This window comes from Biomphalaria glabrata, chromosome 8 (genome assembly GCF_947242115.1).
Source record: "Biomphalaria glabrata chromosome 8, xgBioGlab47.1, whole genome shotgun sequence".
Classification (NCBI taxonomy): Eukaryota; Metazoa; Mollusca; class Gastropoda; family Planorbidae; genus Biomphalaria; species Biomphalaria glabrata.
Genome location: NC_074718.1, coordinates 8220311 through 8237381, shown reverse-complemented (window position 1 = coordinate 8237381; position 17071 = coordinate 8220311). Strand labels below are relative to the sequence as shown.

The 17071-nt window shown below is 31.7% G+C and overlaps 1 protein-coding gene across 3 annotated transcripts; it reads right to left on the bottom strand.

Annotated features, from left to right (window-relative positions):
- Positions 1–588: 588 nt before the first annotated feature.
- On the bottom strand, positions 589–16945 carry LOC106080353 (pre-mRNA 3'-end-processing factor FIP1-like). Of its 3 annotated transcripts, none has more exons than XM_056037640.1 (16): positions 16616–16945; positions 14399–14441; positions 13834–13876; positions 13545–13723; positions 13379–13434; positions 12605–12736; positions 11865–11998; positions 11134–11158; positions 10699–10867; positions 10071–10141; positions 9912–9956; positions 8919–9054; positions 4864–4881; positions 3604–3687; positions 2227–2484; positions 589–1186 (listed from the first exon to the last, which is right to left on the bottom strand). In XM_056037640.1, the coding sequence occupies exons 1-16, from the start codon at positions 16671–16673 to the stop codon at positions 1042–1044; spliced, it is 1596 nt and encodes a 531-aa protein (XP_055893615.1). In that variant the 5' UTR covers positions 16674–16945; the 3' UTR covers positions 589–1041. The 3 variants fall into 3 exon arrangements, with proteins under 3 accessions (XP_055893615.1, XP_055893614.1, XP_055893616.1); XM_056037639.1 differs by lacking the exon at positions 4864–4881 and adding an exon at positions 4682–4717; XM_056037641.1 differs by lacking the exon at positions 4864–4881.
- Positions 16946–17071: the final 126 nt, after the last annotated feature.

The window sequence follows — 17071 nt, the reverse complement described above, 5'->3', positions numbered from 1 at the left end:
CATTCAATTCAATGGATCAAGTTGAAACTTTACACAAATATTTTTCTTATCTAATGAATCAATAAAAAAAATTAAACCAATTAACTCATAAATTATTTTGTTTCCTACTTAAAAAGGGAAATAAATGCTACCTATTTTGAGAAGTAGCTGTATATGTGTAGTTATTTCCTTTATTTACATTTTGTACACATGTTTACCCTCCTGATTCCCATTCTTGGATCAAGTTGAAATTGTGTATAATTATAAATGGTTGATGACAACACAAAATCAATTTTTAAAAATTAACCAATTAATGGTAATTTTGTTTTTAATAGAAAAAGGGAGATTATTCCTACAATACTGAGATATGTAGTGATTTTTTCGGTCTTCCCCTTAGGCTTTTCCTTAAATATTTTTTTCCTTGTCATATTATTGTCATTATAAATAATATATATTCAAGCATGACAACATAATTCAACAGCCGAGTTTTATACAAAATGTTTCAAACATTTCAGCACAACACCATCCATGGAAGCTTAGTTGTTAGAGAATTTAGTGCAAAGTTAAGTAAATAGCAAATTTAAAAAAAAAAAAGAAAAACAAAGTTGATAAAAACTTTACAATTTTATTGAAACATGCCAAAAATATTTTCAACCAATCTAAACTTGGAATACCTACAGCCAAATAACTTGTTTAAAATTCTACAATCAAATATCTTGTCTCAGATCAGTTTCTGTACATAAGCTATCAACTTTAGGAACACAAATATTTTAAAATGTGGACAATAAAAACAAGCTCTCACTCAAAATTCATACACAGATCAGGTATATTCAAGCATGACAACATAATTCAATAGCAGAGTCTTACACAAAATGTTTCAAACATTTCGGGCACAATTCAAAAGCAAGATCACTAGAACCATTTGTTCTAGTTTTTCAAACATTCGGTTACTGAACAAAATGAACCAATTTCACCCGATTGTTCAACTGTACCAAAACTATCAAATTGTACAATTTTGAACTACTTTTAGTTGAATTTGATGAACTCATTTCTAAGATGCAATCATTCTTTGGGTTTTTCTTCTTCAGTCCCTGGCGCTGAGGGTTCCTCTTCTTTTTCTTCTTTACGTCTTTTGGTTTTCTTTTGTTTGCTTGAACTCCTGTTGGACTCTGAATCTGATTCCTCTCTGTCCCTCTCTCTGTGTTTCCTGAGAATAGGCACAAAAGTTGTTATTAAAGCACCATGAAAAAGTACATCATTTTATTTACAACTATGTCAAGAAGTACATCTTTCTCTAAAATCCCCACCCTATTAGTAGGTGAACAAAAAAAGACAAATAGAGAGAAATACTATAAATTATATAAAAGCATATTAAAAGTTATTAAAGTCTTTTGGTATTAACCAAAACCATTTCAAAGATAATTGTATTACATACACTACTTCCATCATTAAAAATGGCTAATGCGTATAGAAAGAATGAAACAATCAAGGTTGATAAAATAGATTCTAAAGAATGGACTATGAACTAATGTGATTTAAATTGGATTTTTACTTAAAAAAACTTTTTTTAAATTAACTTTTTTTTTAGTTTTAAATATACAGTAATAATTATTTAGATGACAGTAAATAAAGAAATTGTTAATTAATAAGACCCCATCAAAATCTTATTACAAATATGATTCATAATGTCACAGTTGTAACTCCATTCTCTAAGTAGATCTTTACTTGTCCATCAAAACATGTAAAAAGTAAAATATAGAGAGGGCTAAATCAACTATTGTTATGTAATTAACTCATTTACTAGTGATTGGCCATGGCACAGGGCTAGTTAAAACAGAGAATTTCTTACAAAGATGTTCACATTTAAATCAACCTTGACAAAAGTAGGTTTGATAACTCAATTACTTTTTTTAAGGTACCTATTTATATATTTTTTTAAAAGTAAACACACACAAATGAGAAAGCGATATATAATTATGAGGATTTGTCAATAATGTTGAATCATGCAAAACAAAAGACAAGGCAAGAACCAAGCCCATATACTATGGCTTTAATATACTGAATGACTTTATACAATTAATTTTAATTATTGCACAACTATTATATGACTAACAATGAGTTTCGGGTTCATCCACTTGTTTTCTTGTACAACCCTAACCTTTTCAGTCTACACTGACTTCTATAATCCCCTCTCCCCTTAATTTTTGTTTTTTCTACAAAGAAAACTTTAAAATAATTAAAACTAACCTTCGTGATGATTTGTGCTTATCATCTCTTTCTTTTGAACGTATAGATTCTCTGTTCCGCGATGTATCACGATCTCTGTTCCTGGAGGAATCTTTGTCTCTTGATTTCGACTTGTCTCTATCTCTGTCCCTATCTCGGTCTCTTTCTCTATCACGCTCCCGATCCCTTTCTCTGTCCCGACTCCTGTCTCTATCCTTGTCTCTGCTGCGACCCCTGTCCCAATCACGATCACGGTCTCTATCTCTGTCTCTGTACATCCTGTTAGAATTGAGCAAAGACAAGGAAATAATTTTGAAACTTTTGACATCGAATTATCAGACTATCAAAAATGAACAAAACAAATCGGAGCATCAAATTGACACATCAAATCTAAAAACATCAATATTAAATGATCTTTTTTAATCATTTTGAAACATTTTAATTGTGGTATTGGTTTAGATGGTCAGATTAATTTCTCTGACTTCTTCTTCTTCTTCTAGCCAGCTTTATTGCTGCTGAGCTGTGAGCTCTTTTGCAGACTGTGCCAAGGAAAAAAAGTGTGCTGTTTTGTATTTCTCTGACACCAGATCTGCATTCAAATATTGACTCAACAATTTTGAACAACATGAAGAAAATATTGCTGTGAAGTGTCAAAATACTTTTTTTGCATGGTGACATTGAGACTTCTATTTTAGCTTCTAGCTAGCTTTTTGCTACTGAGCTCTAGGCTCTTTTGCAGTCTAAGCCAAGGAAAAATAGTGTGCTGTTGTTTAGCTGTTTCCCATTGCCATACAGAGTGTTGGTTATGCTGGAAAGTTGTGGTAATAGGGTCTGCCTAAAGTGAATTAAATTGGGCCATTCCAGGGTGTGTGGGGTTTATATAGTTAAGGTGAAAATTTAAAGAAGTATGTCCTGTTCTTAGATGGAAGATTGTAGATTGCTCTTTGAGGGGGAGGAAATTGATAATGTCCAATTTGTTTCATTGCATTTTCCTTTCTAATCTTCATGAATGACCATCTGGCCTTCATCACAGCCAATAAGGCAATTTATGCAAACAACCTTTTAATTTGAAGCACACGTGAGAAATATCCAGTAGTGATTAGATCCAAATTAAACAGAGCCATTACAACCATATCTACACATTTCAAAATTAATGTTATATTTGTTTCAACCCTAACAATAACTTCAGAGGAATTTAATAAAAAGAAATATGACCACTAGTCTGTGATGGCATTTAATATTCATCATATTTTAGTCTAGATCTGGAAAATTTATTTACCTTTACATTATCTTATTATGTGTTTTTTTTCCTTCTGTTACTATGAGTCTAAAAAAAAAAGACTCCATTTCTTAAACACTGACCCTGGTACCTTGTTAAATTAAATTACACAATATTACCTATCCTCATAATCATCTCTGCGTGGGCTTCGATCTCTGTCTCTATCTCTACGACTAGATTCCCACCTGTCACGGTCTGGATAGCTGGTAAAACAAAAAGAAGAGTAATGAAAGTTTAATTAATTCCAATCAAACAAAATGTATTACCTAAACCTATTATCTAAAAGGGAGGCTCAGTGCCAGAGTGGTACAGCACTTGGCTTCAGAACTGGAGGGTCCCGGGTTCAAATCCTGGTAAAGTATTTTCAATTTCAGAATCTATAGGGCACCTCTGAGTCCACCCAGCTCTAATGGGTACCTGACATTAGTTGGGTAAAGAAAAGGGGTGATTGGTAAGCAGAGAGAAGAAACTGATTACAGTATCATTCTCAATACATTTATCTTGTAAACTATTGTCATGACATATGATGTTGAATTTCTATGATTTCTTCAAGCTGTTTCAATGTCAAAGAATTCTAAATTGTTTTAAAATTTACCATTAACTTATAATTCTTATTTTCCCAATTCAATTCATTTCTATTTTAATCCTGAAAGGTTTATTAAGCTGATTTCTTAAATGTGAAAATCTTTCTTATAATTGATGTCAAGAGTTAACAAACTTCCAATGCATAATGAATTCAGAAAATCAGCTTAGAATAACAATAACTTGTGGGCATTAAAGGTTGTTTGAATAATATGAAAAGTGTAAAGTTTAGTAAAACAATCAACTCATGAAAATATTACAACTAGCTGTTATAAATTATGTTATCCATTTGAATGTTATAGAATGTTTCATTGAAACAGGTGTAATACAAAAATGCAAGATAAGGACCAGTCCAAATAATATTGTTTCCGTATGTCTATATGTTGTATCAACTAGCATGGACAAGTATGGTGTTGATGAGGATTTGATTTTTAAAGCTTTTACATTTTTCTTAAAAATAAATCATGGTATCATCAATTTAATACAAAATCAAATCAAGAAATTTACAGAGCACCAATACAACCTTAAAATAGATAACAAACACAATAAGGAACAGAAAAAAAAAGGAAACTCCAAGTGCAGATAGCTAAAACTTTATTTTTAGTTAAGACTTACCCAAACTGAGATTGACCTCCCCTAATTCGACTGTAACTTTAAATGAACATAAATGATAATATACGAAAAGCATCTGTTATAACAGTGTAACATGCATCTGTTGTCGTTTATAAGGAAAAAAGGGAAGGGAGGTAAAAAAAGAAAAAACACCTTTACCCAAAAATAGATTTAAGCCAACTCACCCGTGTCTTCTACCCTTCCTGGGTTGGGACAAAATACATAAGGTGATAAAATAATAAGGTAGTTTCAACTATCACAGAGTGATTCCTTTACCCTAGACACATCTTCACTGCTTGCAGTGGATTTGCTCCAAACAATTTCCACAAGTAAGAACTAACTGGAAAATTGTTGTTTTTATTTTACAGGGCTAAATGAGTATTGACACTAAGGGTATGTAGCTAACAAAAAAGTGAGAAACAAACACTTGGATCTAAAGATAAGTCAAAATATGTACTGGTCTTATTGTCATAACAAGATTACACGATTTGTTAACGATCGTAACTTAAAAATATCTTAAAATTACTGTCAAATATTTTAATATTTCTATATGCTGAAAATTTAACCAGAACAGATTAAAACTCAGGGAAGGGGGGGGGCATTAGGATGGTGATAATTTAGATGATCGAATCACACTACTACAGTGTATAGGATTTGGAAAAAGTTTGACATGTGCTTTATGTGAATGTCCAAAATTAATTTTTTCTTAACTGACTATTTTAAGTGCAAGTTCTTTAAAAAAATAATTTGTTTAAGCATTTAAAATTGGGTATTTACAATAATATTTAGAAAGAACATTTTCAAAATATAAAGATTAGAAGATTAAATCTTATGGATACAGATTGCAAGCAATCTATACACTTTTCATAATGACAATATTATTTGGTCCTAAAACATTGATGTTATGTGATACTTGTATAAACATAAACTGAACATATTTCTACACAACCACTGAAGTGATTGTATCACTGTAACAAATGACTGTCAAATGACACCACATTTGGAAGCTAAAGAGTTACTTAAGGGCTAATACCACTCGGAATTGTGACTATAAAAAAAATAATTCTTATCTATTATTTACAGCTGAAATTCATAAAAGACATGGCCCTTCAAGAAACACACAAAAATAGTCTAGTAAATTGTCTTGGGTATAACAGTATGAGTATATAATTTTGGTATTAAGATCACAGCATTTTAAAAGAAAAGAAAGATCAGTCCTACTTCAGTTGAGCAAAAACTCATTTGATTCATTTCTATGTTTGTATGTAATACTCCATCAGATATATTTCTGAATAATGCTAAAAACAAACTGATATTGTGTACATTTCATGTCAAACAAACTCAGCATAACTAGAAAGGAAGATCCTAGCAATGCCTTATGGAATTTAGAGTAACAAAAAGTTCCTAGGTATCACATACAAAGACCGCACCATAAATGAAGAGATTAGAGACAGGATTAGTACCGTGATTGGACCCCATGATGATCTGCTAACTATTGTCAAAAAATGCAAACTTAATTCTTTGACCGTATAACAAGATCTTCAGGGCTCGCTAAGACTTTCCTTCAGGGAAAGTGAATTAAAGATTTTCTGATAGGGAGAGAACAAACTGTAATAATATATGGCTCTAAATCAACACCAATAACAGTAAACTCAGGTGTACCCCAAGGAACAGTCTTAGGACAACTACTATTTTTAATTTACATAAATGATTTAATAAATTGCATTAGTTCAGGAACAAAAGTCAGATTATTTGCAGACGATTGCATAATATATAGAACAATAAAAAAACAACACAAGATACAGAAATTTTACAAAGAGAATTAGATAAATTACAGAAATGGGAATCAAACTGGAGCATGTCTTTCCACCCAGAAAAATGTCAGTTATTAAGAGTAACAAAAAAACTAAATCAAATTAATTCCACTTATCTTATTCATGGTAAACCAGTAACACAGACTAAAAACGCAAAATACCTACGTGTTATAATAATTCTCATATTGATGAAACTATCAAAAAATCAAACAAAGCATTAGGGTTTATTAAAAGAAATTTCTATAAATCAAATAAGAACATAAAACTAAAATGTTATTTAACCTTTGTTAGGCCAATAATAGAATATGCATCCTCTGTTTGGGACCCCTCAACTCAAGAAAACATTAAGAAACTGGAACAGACTCAAAATAGAGCAGTGAGATTCATAACAAACGAATATTCACATTTGACTAGAGTAACACCTTTAGCAAAATCACTAAATTTAGAAAACTTCAGTATAGTATACTCAAAAGTAAACTAGCAATTATACATAAAACACTGAACCATAATTAATCTTCAAATACAAAAACAAATTAAATAAAATACTCAGAAAGACACAAAGAGAAAGGCACATTCCTCGTTCCATATGCTAAGACAAATTTGTACAAAAGCTCCTTCTTCCCTAGTGCTATTAGAGCATGGAATGGGTTGCCTGAGCTAGCCAGGAAAACAAGTGACTTGGCAGAATTTAGGTCATTGGTTAATATGCATGACTAAATGCATGACATGTAGGACGTAACCATCTTCTTTTTTGAAGTAACGTCTGTATTATATAAGATAAGGGAACAGTATCAAGAAAAAAAAAGAAGAGGCAGACTAAGAAAGCGAAGGGAAGACAACATATAAGATAGAACGAGCCTGCCATTGAAAGAGATTCTATCCAAGGCATAAGACAGAGAGGAATGGAGAAAGATGGTCGGCAAATCTTGTGTGATGCCCAAACAGACTAAGTAGATAGGAGAAGTTGAAGACTCAGCAAGTAATGCACTTCACTTATGGTCTCAAACAATGTAGTAAAACTTTGGTGACACACATGCAGACCTATTCAATCAAGAGGGTCTTTAGGGTGAGCTGTATCATACTATATTGTGTGAAGATGGTGAATTATGTAAGTGTCTTAAACTATAATTTGCCATTTATTATTTTAACACTAACAAAAAGACAACATGCAAAATAAAATAAAAAATAAATAAATAATAAAAAAAAAAATAATTAAAAAAAAAAAATTGTGAAAAATCTATTAAAAAAATATGTCTTCTGGTATGATTTTTTTTAAGTGTATAAAAGTGACTTTATTTTGCAATTTTAGTTATTAAAAACCTTTTAAAATTCCATAATTTTACTTTTGAAGGTTCTTTTCCTACTGCCACACTGATATAAATAAATATTTCACTTTGGGAAGAAAAAAAAAGGGGGATTGTACAACAATACATAAACAATTTGTTCCACTAATCAAAACAAAAGTGTTAATATTTCAATCTAGTGTTATAATATTCAAGATAAAATGATCTAAGCATCTACATCTGTCCTTCTGAGCATTTAGAGACTCAATGCTTTTTTTAAACGTTTTATTTTTCTCATTCAGATTTACAATAAGTGTAATTAGAACAGACTAAATAACCAAGCATTAACCAGTTGTTAAAACTATTCTATAGCAATAACACATTGATGTCTTCCTGTTTTGCATTTTGAGATATCCCAGTCAAGGTTTCCATACTGTTGAATTACTTCAATCTTTAACCAAGAAGAGCTGTGTTTACATCTTATCATTTCAACTTTTGTGGAAGGAAACATTAATGTTAAAAAAAATTTCTAAAAACTGTTTTGTTAGTATAGCTTTTGAAAAAAATGATTGGTATTTCCATATAATGTCATTTTGTAAACAGTATCTACCTGTTTTATACGAGTAATTTCCCCTGGTATGAGTGAAATAGAGTTATAAGTCTTTTGCGTAAACTACGCTCAAGTGGAGGTAATAAGTAATAACCAAACTTTGAACCAACAGTTGAACACAGGCAAAGGCCAACAATGAATGAGGCAATCAAGAGTAATGACAATTCACAACATTTAATTCGGCAATGAAGGGAATCCGTCTGTCGTCCCTAAACAAACACCTAAGTCCAAAAAACTTGGCAATGAATAGAACTTGACTGACATTAACACATGAACTGCTTTTATTTCATATCTGACTTGAGTCTGTTTTTAATTACCTTATTGTTGTTACACTATAAAACCTAAGCCCAAAATGAGCAAAACAAACAAATCCTAACTTTTACCCTCCAAATTCTTATTTGCAACCTGACAGGCTTGTGGAAGAAAGGGCTAATAAATAATTTCTTTCATCAGACTTAGTCGTTGTATATATATATATATATTTTTAATACCAAGTTTAGAAAACATGGTTTCTCTTTCACAGAATCAATTACCTGGTATCCCAATGCTGCTGTGGGGCTGTAACTGCTGGCGGATGTGGATCTCCATAGGGTGGTGGGAATGTTGGTGGGAACGCCCCTGCAAAGGCTGTTGTTCCTACTGTAGGTAAAGTCGTTGGGTTGTAGTATGCTGAAAAAAATCCAATCATTGTGTCAGACTTAAATTACTCAGTACTCAATTATGTTTCATTACTACTGCGGACGTGTGACTTAATGACAATCTTAGACAACTTCAGAAGGAATAAGAATGATTATCAGGTGATAAATGACAAATATTTACTCTTCATTTTACAGAGGATTGAAGAAATAACACACAAAAAATGCCATTAGAATAACTGATAATATGTTCTCATAAAAAGGTTGAGTGAGATATTTTTATTGCACATCTTTAATGTTAAAATATGCTCAGTGCACTATGGTCAGAATCTGTTTTGTGGACATGTGGGGAGGGGGGTATCTGTTTCCATGCTGACTTTAGATGATCAGCAAATACAACTCAGCTCGAGTTGGAATTCAAACTTGATCTCCCTTGATAGGTAGCAAAGTGGTACATGCCATTTGGCCACACATCACACTTAGACCAAGAAAAATTACTTTCTCTCTAGCCACAAAAAGAGGTGCTGTAGCTGAGCGGTAAAGCCCTTGGCTTCTGAACTGGGGTCCGAGGTCCGAATCTCGGTGAAGACTGGGATTTTTAATTTCGGGATCTTTGGGTGCCTCTGAGTGCACCCAGCTCTAATGGGTACATGAAATTAGTTGGGGAAAAGTCGGTTGGTCATTGTGCAGGCCACATGACACCCTTTTTAACTGTGGGCCACAGAAACAGATGACCTTAACATCATCTGCACCACAGATAGCAAGGTCTGAAAGGGGAAATTTACTTTTTAGCAACAAAAAGAAAGCGGCAACCGAGCCCTAGAGAACTTGACTTGCATACATCATTTCTAAATCTAAATCTCTTAACAAAACGTCACAACTAGCACTTGCCTTCAAAACTTGGAGGAGGTGCTGTGAATGGATTTATTGTCATCCCTGAGGATATGATGTAACAATAACATTATTAATCAAATAGATATTCAATAGATGTGAAATATTAGATAAATGAGAAGATAATGAAATAGAAAGAAGGTACAAAGGACTATATACCTGGCGGAGGAATATTTGTGTTGAGTAAAGTTGGTGGAGGTTGACTAAAATTCATTGGTATACTTCGGTTACTGGAAAAAAACAAAAACATTAGGATTTAAAGTCAAATTTTTTTTTAAAAAAGGAAACGCAAATTAATTTTTTAAAATGAAAATCAAAATCGACAATTAATCAAATTAAAAAAAAAAAACAAAGTAGGGGCAGATCAAATTTATGTTTCATCAATAATTAGAACTAGTATAAAAGGCTGTGGTAAGTAAAGAAAAAAAAGGCTGGATATATGACCAAGTGCATTCCCAGGTGGCCGAGAGAGGAAGGACCCATAGATATAAGGGGACAGGATTATCAATTAAAGAGCTGTTACAATTATAAAGAAATATATATGGTTAGCGTGTTAGTCACACATATCAACCCCTGGAAAAGAACTTGAAATCATCTGCCCCAAGGAATGCTAGGTCTCAAATGGAAATTATTCTTAACTGAGTAACCTAGTCTTTACATTCCTAAGTCTATATTAAATTAAAAATAGCAGTGAAATCAACATATTCAGCACAGTTCTTGCATTAAAAATTTTTGTTACAAAAATAAATTGACAGATGCAGAAACTGCGGGACAAAGATGGACCTACTAAGTTGATGAAACTGGAATAGGTTGCTCATGGCTGGAATCGTCTTTACGCCGACTAGAGCTGCCGCCAATGACACCTATTGTGATAATGTTCTGATTGCTGTTAGAGTTGATGCTACTGATGGTTGATATGGCTGAGCTTTGAGTCACAGATGGAGGTGTAAGTTTGTCTGTAGAACAATTCACATCAAATACATTGAAATTGTCCATGTATGAGTTTTACAATGCAGGCATTGGCACAATGCAGCCATATTCATTGTTTTACAAAATATACCCTGCTATAATTAAACTTCATTCCTAGTTTTACATATGTATATTATATAGCATAACCATATTCAATACACCCATAAATATGAACAGAAAAGGTAGTACTGAAATCGCTGAAATTTCTATATTTTAAAAATATGTTCTTGCCTAATATTTACAAAAGATTTACCTGAATGTGAAACAAGTGAATTGCTCTGTGGATACAAATAAAGGGGATAGTAGAATTTTATTTATAAAATACATAAAAGTTAACATGAATGAGCAGAGATGAGTCATTTTGGTAAAATCATTTCAGTGTGCTGTGGTTAATTAGTTTGTCATACACCAAATGTGTTGTATGCCTAATGAGTGTCATGGTATGAATTAGACACTAAAATTTACAATTTTCAATTCTGAAGAAAACAATCAAAACAAAAAAAAAAAGTTCAAGAAATAAGTTGTTATACTTTTTTAAAAATGTAACTATCTAGTTTAAAGGTTAACATAATCTCTTTCTAGAAAAATAACAAAACAAGACCAATAAATTCATGGTAAATATGTAGTTAGAGTTAAAAGATTTTAAAAGAGATTTCTTTCAATACAAATAAGAAATAATAGCTAGTCATTTAAATTTTTTTCTTTCTTTTTTTTTCCAAGTTTACTGGGGTGGATTACATTTCAGTGCAATGACTGGAGTAAATATATTTTAAAAATAAACCACCTATATGTATAAAAATGAGCCTACAATTAAAATTAAGTTGCTCTATAACCACTGTGATATATCAATATAAAACTTCATAGTGTAGCATGTCGTCTGCCTGAGATCAATGGGGAGTGATATGCAAGAAAGAGGCTAAAAAAATATTAAAAAAGATATATCTAATAAAAACTTCAACACAAAAAAACAAAAAAAGTTCCTACATGTCTAGAGACTGAGTGAGAGAGGACAGCTATCCCTCCAGTTGTTTCAGTACGAAGAAGCTTTTGCTTCTCACAATATGCTTTCCATGTTTCTTCAGTAAAGCCATAGTTGAAGTAATCAGTTATATCAGCACCTGGATATGTCATGAAAGAAAATGTAATAATAAAATATATTCAATGAAATGTACACAACTTTGAATGTAATTAGACTTGTCTTTTTTGTAAAGCTCCTAATATCTACACTTTGTAACTTACAGCTCACTAGGAAACATGGTCATATCCATGAGGAATAAATGACAATATGTTGCTTAAACATTAAGATTTGGTTTATAATTTTCTTTGCATTATGTAATTTATTTCAATTCCTTATTATGCAATTGAGTTGAGTTTTAATTGGTTTAATTATAATAAATGTCATTAACATGAAGTTATTAATAGCTTAAGTATAAAGTTGAATTTTAATTTGCTTATGTATAAAGGTTGAGGTTTTATTTTGATTCTATTTGATGGCTAGATGTTTTAATTTGCTTAATGTATTGGAGTTGTATGATTATTTCCTAATGTATTAAGGCTATGTTTTTTAACTTTTCTAAACCCCCTTTCCTAATGCTTGTTTACTGAGCTAATAATAAGTATTTTAGAATCACTTCATCATTCATAATTGGTGGGTTATTGACACTTCAATGAAGTGATCTAAACATATTTTTTAGTGAGAAAAATTGCAAGGATGATTTCATTACCTGGTTTCCTCCAAGGCATCTCATCTGTACTTAAGGAGTTCAGATCAAAGTCATATACAGGTGTGCCGTTGATAGTTCCCACTGCTTCAATGTCCAGCCCTTTTGTGGCAGGGGCAGGCTTTGTGGGAACAGCTAAAGGATAAATGTATAGACTTGAGAGTGAATTGGACAAATATCCAAATGACAAACATAAGAATTTTGAACAAAATATTTTAGGGTGGGCTTTAGTTTGGAATAAGGGGGCACAGTGGCTGAGTGGTTATGTGCTTGGCTTCCGAACCTCTGGTCCTGAGTTTGATGCTCAGTGGAGACTGATATTTTTTAATTTTTTTTCTATTTAGGGCACCCCTGAGTCCACCAAGCTCTAATGGGTACCTGTCTTTAGTAGGAGAAGAAAAAATGATTGGTTGTTGTGCTGACCAGATGACACCCAGCTCATAACTGTTGGTCAAAGAAACAGATGACCTTAACATCATCTGCCCTATAGATCTCAAATCTGAAAAGGAAACTTTTTAGTTGGAACAACTATTTCACCAATCCCTTTTTCAAATCTGGACACATATAAATCTTTAAATAAAGGAAAAAGGAGTGCAATAGAACATTACTATGACAATCAAATTGCTGCCTCAATGTACCCCAAAGAATTCCTTTATTTCTCTCAATTTTTTTTTTTTTACCCTTTTAATACTTAAAGGTCAAAATAATGGGCGCAGACAATAGTCAAAGTATATAAAGACAAACACCAAGCCAAAAAAAAAAGGGCATAAGACTTACCAGCTCCAGCCTTTTGATAATTTTGTCCACTTTTAAACAAGTTTCTAGGTGTAGTGCTAAAAGAGAAAAAGAAATGGTCTCTTGTAAATGTTTCAGTGGGAACAATAGAATAAGAAACACTGTGGAAACATTCTGAACTTAATCTGATTTAGATATTTCAACTTACTCAGCACCAGTCCAAGTTCTAATATCTCCGATAGTAACTTGCACATTGTCATCATCATCATCCTCCTCATCGTCTTCATCCTCCTCCACACCATTGTTCCCATTCTCAGTCACAGGGACTGGTTCAGCCGCAATTTCTTCAGGCTCTTTAGTTTGAAGTTCACTGCCATCACCACTCTCCTGTGTAAAGCAATCAACACTGCTCAATTTAACAGTAGAAACAACCAAAACCAACAAATAAAAGAAACACCAGTAATGTCTGAAAAAAAATTATATGCTGAAATACTTACTAGTTCACCAGCCTCTATGTCAACCTCTTTTTTTATTACAAAGCTGTCAAGAAAATGAAAACATTAATTCAATTTAAGCTGTCAATTAGTTTGACAAGAACAAACTGCAAAACATTATGATATCAGAATTTCAATATCTTTTAATAATCTCTCAATAAAATAGACATGGGCAGACCACAAAAACGAATAAAAGCTTTACTTTTTACATGTTTCGGTCAGATGCTTCTTACAATTTGAAGATAATTTACATCCTAGCCCAGGCCACCCACAGGATTGATAGGGGATAACAGCAGGCAGGGTTCCAACCAGGGATCAACCAAGCAAATGTAAAAGTTTAAGAAACACTGTTTTGATTAATTAAAATTTAGCATAACTATTTAGTTTTCATAAAAACCTCCACAAGTCTCAATGCCATAATGTTGTCTGTGCTCTGTTACACTAAAATCCTTTGTAAGTGACACTTATAATCTTCAGTGAAATTGTAGACTTTAATGTCATTATAGACAATGAAATCATGTCATTTATGAAATATACCTTTGCTTACTGCATTAGTAAGTTTGCCTACCTATTATTAATCTGTGCTGGTTCATTCTTCTTCTCCTTTTCATCTGAAAAATTTGCAAAAACATTCAATGAAAGATTCATGTCTTTTTCTTTAAAAAAGTAAACTGATTGCTGAAAATGAAACATAATGCGGAGAGACTTAGCATTTAATGATTTATGGAATTTAAAAAATTTGAATTATATTTAATCCACAGTTTCATTAGTTTATTTCCCTTGATCTAATAAAGTAGCATCAGATATAATTATAATGCTTTCTCACAATGACAGTTTAGGCATGTATATACCAAGATACACTAGAGATCTAGTCTAGATTGTATATTTAGAGATTTATAATAGAGGCATTTTGACATTGGTTCAAGACTAGATCTAATTTGTACTTTATCTAATGCTTCTTCTTTCCTAGTGCTATTATAGAGCATGGATGGGTTGCGTTAGCCAGCAAGGAGAACCGATGACTTGGCAGAATTTAGTGAAGGAAATGGGTCATGGGCTTATGGCTATTTTATGTCTGATCAGCTCAAAGAGACTATTTAAATCAGATCTACTTTTATAGACAAAAGGACAAGGAATTCAGAGATACCAGCGTTTTTTTCATAGGTCATACCATTACGGTGCTATAAAAATCCAAACGTGAAAATGGGTGCCAGCGGGCTTAATGCGATCGAACTTCACACTTTACTCTAGTGTTTTGAATTTGTTGGTATGATTGCACTGATTTATTTTTTAAACTTAATTTATTGATTTAATGGACCTCATTCACCAATCTTAAATAAACAACATTTACTGATTCAGCCACGTGATTCTATATATTTAATATATAATATAATAATATATATATCTTGATCTTCTATACAAATTATGTAATCCATAGTGGCTGTCAACGTGATACATATTTTTCATTGTTTTATCAATATTATGATGTGGCTAAATGTGTTTATTTACGATTGGTGAATGAGGTCCATTAATTAATAATTTAATTCAATATTTGATTTTGAAGTCTAAGACTAAGTCTAGATATGTGAAAATCCATAAGACCGGAAGAAAAAAAAATGGCATCAAATTTTGAGATTGTTTTTTTCTTACTTTCTGTACATAGGCCCTTCATTGAAAACGATTATGATTTTAAATCCATTGAAATTGTGGCTAAAAGAGGTGAATATGGATAAATTTTATATTGAGGAACACTTTTTTCATGTGGACTTTAAAAAAAAAATTTGTATTTTTTTACTTTTTTTTTACTTGAAAGTATATGTATTTTTCTTTTTACTGATACTCATTTCAGGTAACATTTTAGAAGCTGATTTTTTTTTTGTACTAATAGAAAATATATCTGGCCATTTTTCTGCCAAGTTTTATCACGATACCTTTATTTCTTCAATTGTTATCAATTATATAAATTTTGCACTGCTCCCTTTGGGATTTTTTTTTTTTTTTTTAAAACTAAACTATTTTATGACTTAAATCTTGCCTAGGCTAGTAGATATAGCAATTATGTATAGGTCTAAAAAGCTTTTAAAGAGTTTAATTTATTTCTTCATATTTGGTTATTTTCTGCCATCACAAAGCCGCTATTTTTTCCACACCCCTTCACATTTCTTGTAGCTCTAGAGTCTAGACCCGATAATTGTTTATTTCATCAATATTTACATTCTAAACAAGTGAAGTTCATAAATATAAATGAAATCAGATTTCTGAGCTAGAAATATACTATGAAAACTAGATCTACTATTAAATTTCTTATTTAATAAGTAGATCTATCATCTACGCAACTCAATTCCAACTTTTTAACATTTTGAGCGGGGGGTGTGTCTTGCGGGCTGAGCGAGCTAGACGCTATCATCTTCATTGTTCCATGTCAACCAATGTTAGGTCAAAATGCCACAAAAAAAATCATAACTTTCTAACTGTTTAACCTACATTCATAATTTATACACCATTGGAAAGTTCTTTCAAAGTATTTTAATGATATACTAACGAATAATTGTTTTTTCAAAGATAATTTTTTTATGTCACATCCCTACTAAGACGACTAAGAGTGACTAAGACTAAGTAAGTTCAATTGAACTGATTTTGAAGAGAAATAGAATTATAGATCTTATATATAGTTGAGTATTGCGAGAAAATATGTCATTAAATAGTAATTTAGATGACTTAGATTTTAGATAGATCTTGTTGTTTATTATGAGAAATGTGTGCAACGAATTATTAGCATTTATACCTCCGTATAACCAATCTTCATCATCTTCAGGTAAGGTAGCTGCAACTGAAGCGGCCATTGCTAAAATACATTAAAAACTTGTAATGTTTAGGTTTTATTGATTTGAAGCGAAACAAATATTCTAAATCTGGATTATCTGGTCAAATTAAATATCTATATAGATCTATATATAGATGTCTAGGTCTATGTGGCCAGAACATATCTATATCTAGATCTATAGATCTATTTTGTATCTAAATAAGAAAAGAACATTTTCTTTTTTTTTTCACATGATTTCGCAGTTACTTTAAAAATGTAGAATTTCTTAGTCTTATACATAGGTCAGTCAAAATAAAAGAGATCACAGACCTATATCTATACTATCCTAGATCACTTGCCACTAGATGATTTAGTTTGGTATCTAGATCTAATCAAAACAATACATTTTATTTTAAACATAACATCATTTAGTTCTAG

Bases quoted from the DNA above. Each gene is read 5' to 3' on its own strand.
- LOC106080353 (XM_056037639.1), bottom strand. From the start codon at position 16,673: ATGGCCGCTTCAGTTGCAGCTACCTTACCTGAAGATGATGAAGATTGG. The intron at 13,877-14,398 runs GTAGGCAAACTT...TTTTCTTGACAG, and splicing joins CCAGCACAGATTAATAATAG to CTTTGTAATAAAAAAAGAGG. The intron at 13,724-13,833 runs GTAAGTATTTCA...TGCTTTACACAG, and splicing joins ACATAGAGGCTGGTGAACTA to GAGAGTGGTGATGGCAGTGA.